This window comes from Plasmodium gallinaceum, assembly GCF_900005855.1.
Source record: "Plasmodium gallinaceum strain 8A genome assembly, contig: PGAL8A_v1_98, whole genome shotgun sequence".
Classification (NCBI taxonomy): domain Eukaryota; phylum Apicomplexa; class Aconoidasida; order Haemosporida; family Plasmodiidae; genus Plasmodium; species Plasmodium gallinaceum.
In genome coordinates, this window is record NW_021628265.1 from 1411448 (window position 1) to 1422659 (window position 11212).

The window sequence follows — 11212 nt, forward strand, 5'->3', positions numbered from 1 at the left end:
AAAAAAAAAAAAAAAAAAAAAAAAAAAAAAAATTAATAATGGACACACGTCTTTAAACAATGCATATATATTAAATAAATACTTTTCTTTTTTTTCTTTTCAGTATTTTTTAATACTTTTTTTTTTTTTTTTTTTTTTTTTTTAATATTAAAGGTTTAAAAAAAATAAATAAATAAGACATTTTTAAAATAAGTTAATGTTATAAAAGTTTTTATGCTTTTAAGGCATTGTTATAACTAATTTGAAGATTCTAAAAATTTTAATTTTAAATACAAAATAATTATATAATCTTAAAAATTTTTACATAAAAATATATAAGATAATAAAGTATAAACTAATAAAAATTAAGAAATATACAAAAGTAAGTAATCAAAAGAAAATAAAAAAATTCTCATTTTGTTATATATTTGAAAAGAGCACAAAAAAATATAACAAATGATTTATCAGGAAGTTTGATTTAAATTAAAATAGCTAACTATAAAATGAAATTTTACAATGAAATATAAGACAATTTTAAATAACATCTACATTTATTAATTTTTAGCATAAAGCGCTAGCTAAATTTTCTATTTGTTCAATTTCAATTAATGAATTTTCATTTTTAAATTGATCTTTAATATTTTTTTTCATTCCTTTTTTATCTACTTTTACTAATGTATAGTGAACTATAAAATACACAGCACAATTTTTTTCCTCCTTTAACTGATCTATTTCTTTACTGCTTAAATTAATTGGATCGTCATTATCTTCATCATAATTATCTAAAACTTCATTAATACTATTTTCTTCATTTTTATCTGATTGTGATTCTAATTCTAAATTATTACTTAATTTATTTTTAATAAATGAATTTAAACTAATTTTTTTATTTTCATTTCCTACACCGAATAATGAAACTCTTAACGACGTATTTCCATAATTAGTAATAGCACCAATTATTTTATATTTATCATCAAACTTCAATACCTTATTATATGTTATATCTATATGTTTAACTACAAAGTCCATTTGGAAAAGGTTTTTTGTTGACAATTTAAGGATATATCGGATTACTGAATTTCCACAATGTTTTATATGATTAGAATGAAACATAATTTTTAAAAGGTCTAAATCCGAAAACTTTACTTTTTTTTTATCATATAAAATAGTATACATATTTCCATCTATATTGAATTTTATGTTTTTTGATACTACATTTTTCTGATAAAAACATAAAAAAATCTGTATTAAAAATAATACTAATATTGTCTTCATTTTTAAATACAATTCAAAAATATAAAGCTTTAATAATTAAAATTTGTAAATAGTGAAATGCAAAATAATTATATTTACAAAAAAATCAAATTATAAAAAATTATGTTATTGTAAAAACAATAAAAATCATATTGTTATTATAGAGAAAAAACATATCTGTTTTTTTGTTTTTTTAAAATATAAATTTTATAGATAGAATTTTTGATTCTTTCCCTTATTTTTTTAAAGAACCTATATTTAACATGTATAATGCATGCTATTCTCGTAAAAATGTCAATTATATATAACTTTAAAAAAAAATATAAACTTTAAATATATAAATAAATAATTAAAATATATTTTAATCTTTAAAATTTTAAAAAATATACATTAAAAAAAAAAAAAAAAAAAAAAAAAACCCACTTCTTCTGAACGTTTTATATATATGAAAAAATTTTCAATAGTAATAATAATAAAAAAAATATAAAATAACGCACCTGATTATATATTGATTAGTTTTATTGTACAAATTTTGAAGTCAAATAAAGCAAATAACTTGTGGATAAATTTATTGGTTTAAAAATATAAAATTTTTAAGATATGATAAAAATAAATATATTTTTTTTTTAAAAAAAAAAAATCAGCTATTTTGATTCTTTTAACTTTTCATTTTTTTTCTTTAATAACCTAAAAAAAAAAAGATATTTTTTTGTTATATGTATATATATAAATAGGCTAAATTTGCTAAATTACTAATAAAATGTACATTAAGAAAATATAACTTAAAATATGATTAATAAAAATGTATCTTTAAGATTATTATATTATGGATATTTATTTTTCCACATAAACACATGTTAATCATGAAAAGAAAAATTTATAAATGAAACATGTTAATTTATATTACTTCTTTTCTTTTCTTTCTTTGTTCAATTTTAATTTAAATAAATGTCTCTCATCATGAATTCTATAAAAAAATAAAAAAATTATATACAAATGCATATATATATATATATATTTATATATATTTATAATATATAAATTATTTATAATTTTTATTTTTTTTTATTGAACTTGTAAAAATCCTTGGTTTTTGATAAAAGTTGCAACTCTTCTTTTAATTTTTTTGGATGATCATTATTTAGTTTATTTTCTATTTCTCTAATGAAAATAAAAAAAGTAAATAAAATTGTTTTACAACCTTTTTAAAATATATTTTGTAATTTTAAATATATTATTGAATTTTATTTTTTTTTTTTTTTATGTAACAATATGTTTGATATTATATATATTTGTTATCATTATTGACTTATTATAAAAGATATTTTTTTTTAAAAGCATATTCTAATTATATATAATTTTATATTTTTTAAAAATTATACTCAGGTAATTGTAGAGAATCGTTTCTCCAGTATACAGAATTAGATATATTTGTTTTTTTTTTTAATTCTATTAATTTATTATTTAGATAAATACGTAAATTTTGATCATCAATAATTTTTGAACATATAAAGATTTCATTATTTTTATTTATTTTCATAAATAAATTGTCAAAAAAATTAATAAAATTTATCCAATTATTAAATACTTTATAAATTGATATTCCCGATGTAATAATTTTATATGGATAAAAAGAATATTCATATATATGTTTATAAATATTTTTTATATTTATCATACAATTATTAAATTGTAAATACTTGAATAAATTTAAAGCAATATTTATAGAACTATAATTATAATGTTCTTGTTTAAAAAAATAATTATAATCATTCTTTTTATTTGTATATAAACTTTTAAATTTTAATATTTTATACTGCAAAGATAATGGAAACCTTATATTAACATTTCGTATACATTTATACATATCCCTTTTATTTAAAAAAGTAGCATAACATATATTATTATTTATATATGGATCATTTTTATTACTTAAACATCTAATAATTTTTAATCTCCCATATTTATTTAAACTTTTTCTTAATCTTTCTTGAATATATTCATTTGTTTTATTATTAGGTAAATTTGTTATTTCTATTGTATTTTCACCATATATATACATGTACTCATATCTAAAAAAAAAAAAAAAAAATTATATATATATATATGCACACAAATATAATAAAAATATTTTATGCTAATTTTATAATAAAACAACACACACACATACAATGTATAAATATAGATTTAAAATTACCCAGATTTAGGTGTACAATATCTCCAATCAATATAATTTTTAGAATTTTTAGAATATAAAGGTTGATGAAATAAACTAACGCCTAATCTTTTTTTTTTTTTTTTTTCTATGTAACATTTTATTTTGCTTCCACCTGGGTATTTATGAAAACATCTTTTAAAAATCATTCTTTTTTCGTATATTAATATTTATTAAATATTTCATTATATATATTTGAATTATTAAATAACCTTTATATTATCAATGTTTATTTTAAAATGAAATTTCATAAAAATATGCTAGTTTTTCGAAGAAATTCCTTCAAATATTTGTGTTATTTAATGATTTTAATCATTCTTGTATGAAAAAAAAAAAAAAAAAAAAAAAAATTATGAAATAAAAGTTTAAATATTGCTCAAATGAATTTATTTTTCAATCTATTCGCGCCTTTTACTCAAAATGACATAACAGCAAATATGAAAATAATTAAGAAATTATTTTTTTACTAATATAAGAATGAATTAAAAAGTAACACAAAAAACATTTTTTATTTTTTTATAAAATAATTTAAAACTAATAAGAATAAAAAAAAAAAATAAAATAAAATAAAATAAAAAAAGTAAAAATAAAGAAGAAATTAAGATAGGAAAGTGAAAAATAAAAAAAAAAAAAAAAAAATGCATTTTTTGTGGAGACAATATTATAATAAAATATAAAACCATAAACATTATTTTTATTGTTTGTGAGCATACATAAATATAGATAAAAAAAAAAAAAAAAAAAAAAGAATTGTTTTATAATTTGTGTGTAGAAAAAAAGTATTCTTCTTTTTAAAATTTCTTAATAAATTTGATAATTATTTAAAGAAATGAAAAATACATTATATAAAAAAAGGAAAGAGTATACTGATTTAATATACCTTTTTTATAAGTTTCTTATCTAATTTAAAAAGGAATAAAAAAAAAAAAAAAAAATGTAATATATACAAATTTAACTAAAAATTCATCCTTTTTATGTCGTGATTCTTTTTAATTTAGATAAAGAAAAAATATTTATAAAAAAATAAAAAAAAATATTACTTTTTTTCATTTCTTTTTTATTCTATAAAACTTTTAAAAGTAAATTAAAAAAAAAAAAATAAAATATGGACAAAACAGAAAGACGAAATAAAAGAAAACTAAATGATGATACTACTAATAAAGATGAATATGAAACAAATGAAAAAAAAAGAAAAAGTAACAAGATAGAAAAAAAATCAATAAATGAAAAAGCGGAAATTAGTCTGCATATACAAAATAACGTTTTTATAAAGAAAATAAAGGAAAATAAACTACAATTTGAAAAAATTGATAATATTGAAAATATATATAGGAAACTAAAATCAAGCATTATTTCATTAAATGTGTCATATATTCAAATGGTACATTATGATTCCTTTGTTTTTTATGAAAAAAACAAAATTGATTTTCTATTGCCTGAATTAGATACCATAATCAATCCATCTAATATTGATGTATTGAAGGAATTACACAATTTATCATTTTATCCAATATATAATGAAACAGTTAAAAAAAAAAAAAATATATATATATATATATATAGAAAAAAAATGTCTAAATATTTAATGTATAAATTTGCTAAAATTTAAAGAAAAAGTTCATATTATTAATAGATTATTAGTTTAATATTCTCAGAAATAAAAAAACTTCAAAAGTATATTTTTAATGTTATGTAAATATATGCAAATATATATATATATATATATATATATATATATACTAAAAAGTATAAAAAAAAATTTTAGTAATGTAAAAAAAGAGAAAATAGATCGTATTAGCACTCTTATATATATTTCATATAATATTTATAAATATTTTAAGTAAAATTTTATAAGTTTTAACATTTAATATATCCAAAAAAAAATTTTTTTGAAGTTAAGCAAAAGGATCATCGAATGGTTAATTAAAGATAGAAACGAAAATAAAAATAAAGAATATACTGAAAATATAAATATGTCCTATTTGTTTAGTTTAAATATTCTTCTAACATATTTAATATACAAAAATGATGATTATTCAAATTATTCTTGCTTAATTTACCTTAATATATTACAAGTAAAATAAAAGCATAATAAATTATGTATATATATGTATTATTTTTTTTAACAATTTTTATAATATTTATAGTGGTTTCAAAATGAAAAAAAAGGTTTGAAATTCCGTCTTTTTATACTAAAAGGAATTCTTAAGAGATTTCTATTTTGTTCTTTTTATTTTAATGATAACAAATTGAATAAATTAAAAAAAACTGATAATGAATGTGAATTAAATGGTATAAATATATAACAAATTTTAAGATAAGAAATTATACTTAAAAAAATTATAGTTTTACATGTATAGATATACGAATATATACATTTATAAAATTTTTAACATAAATTACTTTTTTTTTTTTTTTTTTTTTGAAGAGGAAGAATTAGACATTTTAAAAAATATATTTGCCGCATTATATAATAGCTTAGAATACATAGATATAAGCAATTTTGTTAATATCAATGATAAAAATTGTATTTTTGAATTAATTAAATTTTTTATTGATTTAATTAAAAAACCTTTAATTCATTCAATTCATATATTATGTATCAATTATTTAATAAAAATTGTTAAGAAATGTTATGATTTCCGATTTACATATAATATAAATGTAGAATTATATGAAATAGGTCCAGAAGTAAATATTTTTGTTAAAATTGTAAATTTAATTTTTGCTAAAATTTTATCAATTTTGAAAGATACAAAAAACGAAGAAAATTTATATTCAATTGAAGAAATAAATAATATTAATAATTTAGTTATTTTATTCTTTAAGAATATTTTAAATAATTGTATTAGAATTATTATACCTCAGGTTTTATTAAATGATAAACTAAAACATAACTATTTATTAATTAATGAAAAGAAAAACAATAAGGAAAAAAAAAATAAAGAAGAAATTAGTTTTGAAGATCAGATTGTTTTAAATGCATGTAATATTATTATTATTATTATTAGAAAAAAAAAAGAAAATATAAAAGACAATAGAATAAAATAATTTTAATTAAATTATGTATTATATTTATTATATTAATAAATATCAATTCTGAATTATTATTATTTAATAATATTATTTCTTTTTCTTTTTTTTTTTTTTTTTTTTTTTAATTTTGTTTTTATTAGGTGATCCTATATTTTCCTTTATAGAAATATTTATAATCAATCATTGTGATAAATATGAAAAAAATATGTTCATAGATTTAATTAAAATATTAATCAATGAGTGCAGAAAAATAGAAAAAAAACATAATATAATGGAAATTATATGTGATGAATTTATTTTATTTATTAAAGGGGATGATAATAAGAAAAAAGAAGAGAAATTTTTAGATAAAAATTATTTAAAAGTAAGAAAAATTAGTAAGAAAAGAATTGACTCAAGTTTATCGTTTAATTTATCTGACGAATATAGCTCTTCAGTTTATTCTGAAACAGAAGAAGAAATAGACAGCGATGATGCCGATGAAGAAATAGAATGTAATGAAGAAGAAGAGAAAGTAGAAAATGAAGAAGAAAAAGAAATAGACACAAATGAATTAAAAAAAAAAGTAAAGGAAAATCAAAATTTTGTTCAACAGAACAGGTATGAGAATAAAGAAAAGGAGAAAGGAGATACAGAAGAAAACAAGAAAATATGGAAAAAAATAAAGAAAACAAAATTTGTTAATAAGATAGAACATAAAAGAAAGTGCAATTTAATTATTGATAACAAAAAATATTTAATTATTTATGAATCAGTCATGATTAGATATTTAAATATTTTATTAAAATATATGAGTTGTGAAAAATATCAAATAAGAAATATTATACTTGATCTATTCTTGGCTTTAATTAAAAAGAAAAAAACAAATAAAAATGAATCAATTTTTCATAATTTATTTAAGTTATTTTTAGAAAGGTTAGAGGATCCCAATATGATTGTTAAAGCGAAAGCCTTATCTATTTTAGTAATTTTAACTAATAGAAAATATCATGATAATTCATTAATTTATAATTTTATATTTAATAAAACAAAGGAAAAAATAAATATGTACAAAATAATATCATCAAATGTATATAGTAATAGGAGTAATATAAGAAAATTAACTATACAATATATAGAAGCTATATTTGAAACATTAATAAATAAAAATTTAAATTATAAAATTTTTTTAATTTTCATTTCTAATTATATTTATTCATTGTCATTAGATGCTATGTCTTCTGTACGTAGGCAAGTTTTATTAACTGTTAATAATTTATTTATAAATGCAAGTTCAAATATTTATATAACTAAAATATGGTTAACTATTATTTTTTCTGCTATAACTGACATAGAAGAAACTGTAAAAGAAGAAGCTATTTGCATATTTTTAAATACATTTATTAAGCCATCTTTTAATTGCTCTATTTTTAATGTAAAAGAAAAAAAAATTATAGAAGTTTTAAAAAAAAATAATTTAAGATATTTTAAGGTAAGTCATCATTTATATAAGAAAGAAGAAAATTCTTTAAATAATACAAATGAATTTGCTGATAATAAATTTCTAGTTGAAGTAACTGAAGTTTCTAATAATATAAAAAATGTGGAAATAAATTATAATAATGAAAAGAATTTAACTTCAAATCAGTTAATGTGCAATCATATCAATAATAGTAATAGTATTAATATTATGAGAAAGTCATCAGTAAAAGAAAAAAATAAAAATATAAAAAATAATAAAGAAGAATATGATAGAAACAATGATGGTATTTTACATTTAATAAGTACATGGGAATTATACTTTGAGAAAAATATAAATAATTATTTTCTCACTCTTTTGAAAGTTATGACAAAATATGATTTATTAAATTTTAATCTTCTTATATTTTGCTTAAAAAAAAAAAAAAATAATACCCTTGAAGAATTTATCAATCTTTTGAATTCTTTTATTTATAATCTAAGATATTTTTCAATTAGAATGTGGAATACATTTATACTTGATTTTATAATTGAACTATCAAGGCATTATCAAAATAAAATAAATATTGAAAATATTTTATTTCTTTTAAATAGATGCTATAAAATTTATCTTATGAATGTAGATCTACAAGATAACATAAAAAATACAAGTAATTTTGAAAATAATAATGAAGGAGAGAATAATACAAAAAATGGTAATACAAATAAAAAGAAAGAGCAATTACAAAAAATAGAATTGAGTAGCAATATGTTATTAAACTATAATTTTAAGGATGAATTATTAAATGATTATATTTTAAATAAAGATGATTTAATAGATGAGAGAAATATTTGTTCTGATGGAATTTTAAAAAATATTATGTTAAAATTATTTACAATAATTTACAATTTATTAGATAATATTAACGAACTGAATGAAGAATTTTTACAGAAATTGGAGTATATAATTTTTCATTTCAAATGTCCTTTATGTTTTATTTATATTATCTTAAATATATTAATTAAAAAAAAAAAAAATATAAATAATTTTATAGAAAAATTAAAAAATAAAATAATATATTTTTTTGAAAATATAGAATCTATCCCTTACAATAATGTCTTTTGTAACATTTTAATTACATTTGTATTTTTAATAAATCATTTTAGAAAATGTGATTCCTTTTTAAGTTCTGTATGTGAAAAATTAAAAAAAATCTATGATAATACAAGAAATAATGATATTAATAATATTATGATAAAAAATTGCATATACTTAACACAGAGTGTTTTACTAATTGACAAAGGTATTAATATTAAAAATGATTTATTTTCAAATTTAGAAAAAGATTTAAAAAACATAAATACTTCCATGAACGTACTTAATAATCTAATTATATTAATTTATTACATGGTTATTAATTTTGGAAGTTCATGTAATAAATTTGTTTTCATTCTTTTACGTTTTTTTAAGCATGAAAACTCTTTTATTAGATATTTATCCTTTTATATTATATCTAAATTAATATCAGAAGACTATATAAAATTTAATAATCAATTTTTCTTTGCCTTTTTATATTTATTAGCTGATAAAAATGAACTAATAAGAAAACAATCATTATCAGTTTTTAAACATATTCTTTTAATATATAATAAGACTAACTTAATAAACTATATAATAGAATTTATTTTTGTTTTAAATAATTTTTATAATTTCAAGTTAAGCAAACATTTAAGTAATATAGGAAATAGTTTTGAAATAAAAAATAAAGAAGATAGATATACTATTTATTGTTTTTTATTAGAAAATTTAACTAATAGTGAGAAATTTTCGTTACAGCAAAAATTAATTAATGAGTATTTAATCCAGTATGTATATAATTATGATAATTATTATTTTTCTGATGATAACTTAAATGAAAAAAAAAATTTGAAAAGCATTCTTCCACTAAATGATGAAGATAATGAAGGTTCTGTATTGCAAGATGTGTTAAATATGTTATGCTCAAAATTAATGAAAATAAAAATTAAAAAAGATTTTGCTAAATTAGAAGAAAAAAATAGAAATCTCAAAATAAAAAATGTAGAAAATAGCGTAAAAGTGTTGCATGATCTTATGAAAAATATTTTAAAAAAAAATACACTTCCTATATTATTATCTTTACGTGCAATTATGCTGAAATCCAAATCGTTTTTTTTTAAATATATAAATAATTTAGTTATTTATTTGTGCTTAGATTATAAAGATTCTTTAGATGATTTAATCCCTGAAACACATGTTAAAAATGAAATTACTAGTGATTTGCAGAATTTTATTTATGTAGATTTAATTCAATTACACACAGAACAAAGTGGCATACTTAATAAAAATATTAATATTAACTTTCTAGAATTTTCAGAAAAAGATATAGAAGATAAAAATATAACAGAAAATGAACAACCTTATCAAAAAGAGAGTTCAAGTGATTATGATGAAGTTACTAATGTTTTACATGGAATTCATGATAACAATAGAAAATCAAAAAAAAAAGGAAATAAAAAAAAAAAAAAAAAAAAAAAACATAAAAAATTAAGATAAAAAAAAAAAAAAAATCTTTCACATATTTAGATTTATGTATATAAATTATATATATGTGTTTATCACCATTATGATACATTATTTATCAGATTTTCCATTTATGAATTTTAGAGTATTATTAGCAGAAGAACACAATTTTTTTGCCATTTCTTCAATTTTATTAATTTTAACTAATTTGCTTTTCTATAAAAAAAAAAAAAAAAAAAAAAAAATACATATATATGTATATATATATATATACATATATATATATATTTGTTCTTATATAAGAAAGTATATTAAAAATAAGAAAAATTATTCTTTAAAAAAAAAAAAAAAAAAAAAGGAAAAAATATGTAATTAAAAAATATAGATTAAATATGAAGTTGTATTACTTTTCTTAAACTTTTCACTACTATTTTTTCTTTATTTTTTTTTGACTTTTTCGATTTATTCTTCCTTTCAGTAATTTTACTTTTCTTCACTTTAACTTTTAAGTTTTGAACCATTTTTATATCTTTAATAAAACTTTTGAAAATAAATGTCACAAAATTAATTTTTAATATATAAAAAATTATTAATGAAATTAAAAATAGAAATGAATGAAAAATAAAAAACTAAGTTAAAAATATGTTTTAAAAAAAAAAAAAAAAAGGGGAAAAAAATTTTTATTCAGATATGTTCAAAAACAACGTTAAATATATAAAGATACAAAAAAAAAAAAAAAAAAATAAAAT

The 11212-nt window shown here is 16.4% G+C and overlaps 4 protein-coding genes across 4 annotated transcripts; 1 reads left to right on the plus strand and 3 right to left on the minus strand.

Moving 5' to 3' along the window:
• Window positions 1-540: 540 nt before the first annotated feature.
• Window positions 541-1254, minus strand: PGAL8A_00363000 (conserved Plasmodium protein, unknown function; the record flags this gene model as incomplete). The annotated part of the gene is made up of 1 exon (XM_028672683.1): window positions 541-1254. One exon carries the CDS (start codon window positions 1252-1254, stop codon window positions 541-543), a length of 714 nt encoding a protein of 237 aa, XP_028529211.1.
• A 623-nt stretch (window positions 1255-1877) lies between these two features.
• PGAL8A_00363100 (conserved Plasmodium protein, unknown function) lies at window positions 1878-3597 on the minus strand (the record flags this gene model as incomplete). The annotated part of the gene is made up of 5 exons (XM_028672684.1): window positions 1878-1920; window positions 2141-2200; window positions 2308-2394; window positions 2616-3305; window positions 3431-3597. 5 exons carry the CDS (start codon window positions 3595-3597, stop codon window positions 1878-1880), a joined length of 1047 nt encoding a protein of 348 aa, XP_028529212.1.
• Window positions 3598-4553: 956 nt separating this feature from the next.
• Window positions 4554-10496, plus strand: PGAL8A_00363200 (conserved Plasmodium protein, unknown function; the record flags this gene model as incomplete). Its single annotated transcript, XM_028672685.1, has 5 exons — window positions 4554-4973; window positions 5344-5523; window positions 5596-5740; window positions 5877-6434; window positions 6625-10496. The coding sequence occupies 5 exons, from the start codon at window positions 4554-4556 to the stop codon at window positions 10494-10496; spliced, it is 5175 nt and encodes a 1724-aa protein (XP_028529213.1).
• A 78-nt stretch (window positions 10497-10574) lies between these two features.
• Window positions 10575-10984, minus strand: PGAL8A_00363300 (conserved Plasmodium protein, unknown function; the record flags this gene model as incomplete). Its single annotated transcript, XM_028672686.1, has 2 exons — window positions 10575-10679; window positions 10871-10984. 2 exons carry the CDS (start codon window positions 10982-10984, stop codon window positions 10575-10577), a joined length of 219 nt encoding a protein of 72 aa, XP_028529214.1.
• Between the last annotated feature and the right edge of the window lie 228 nt (window positions 10985-11212).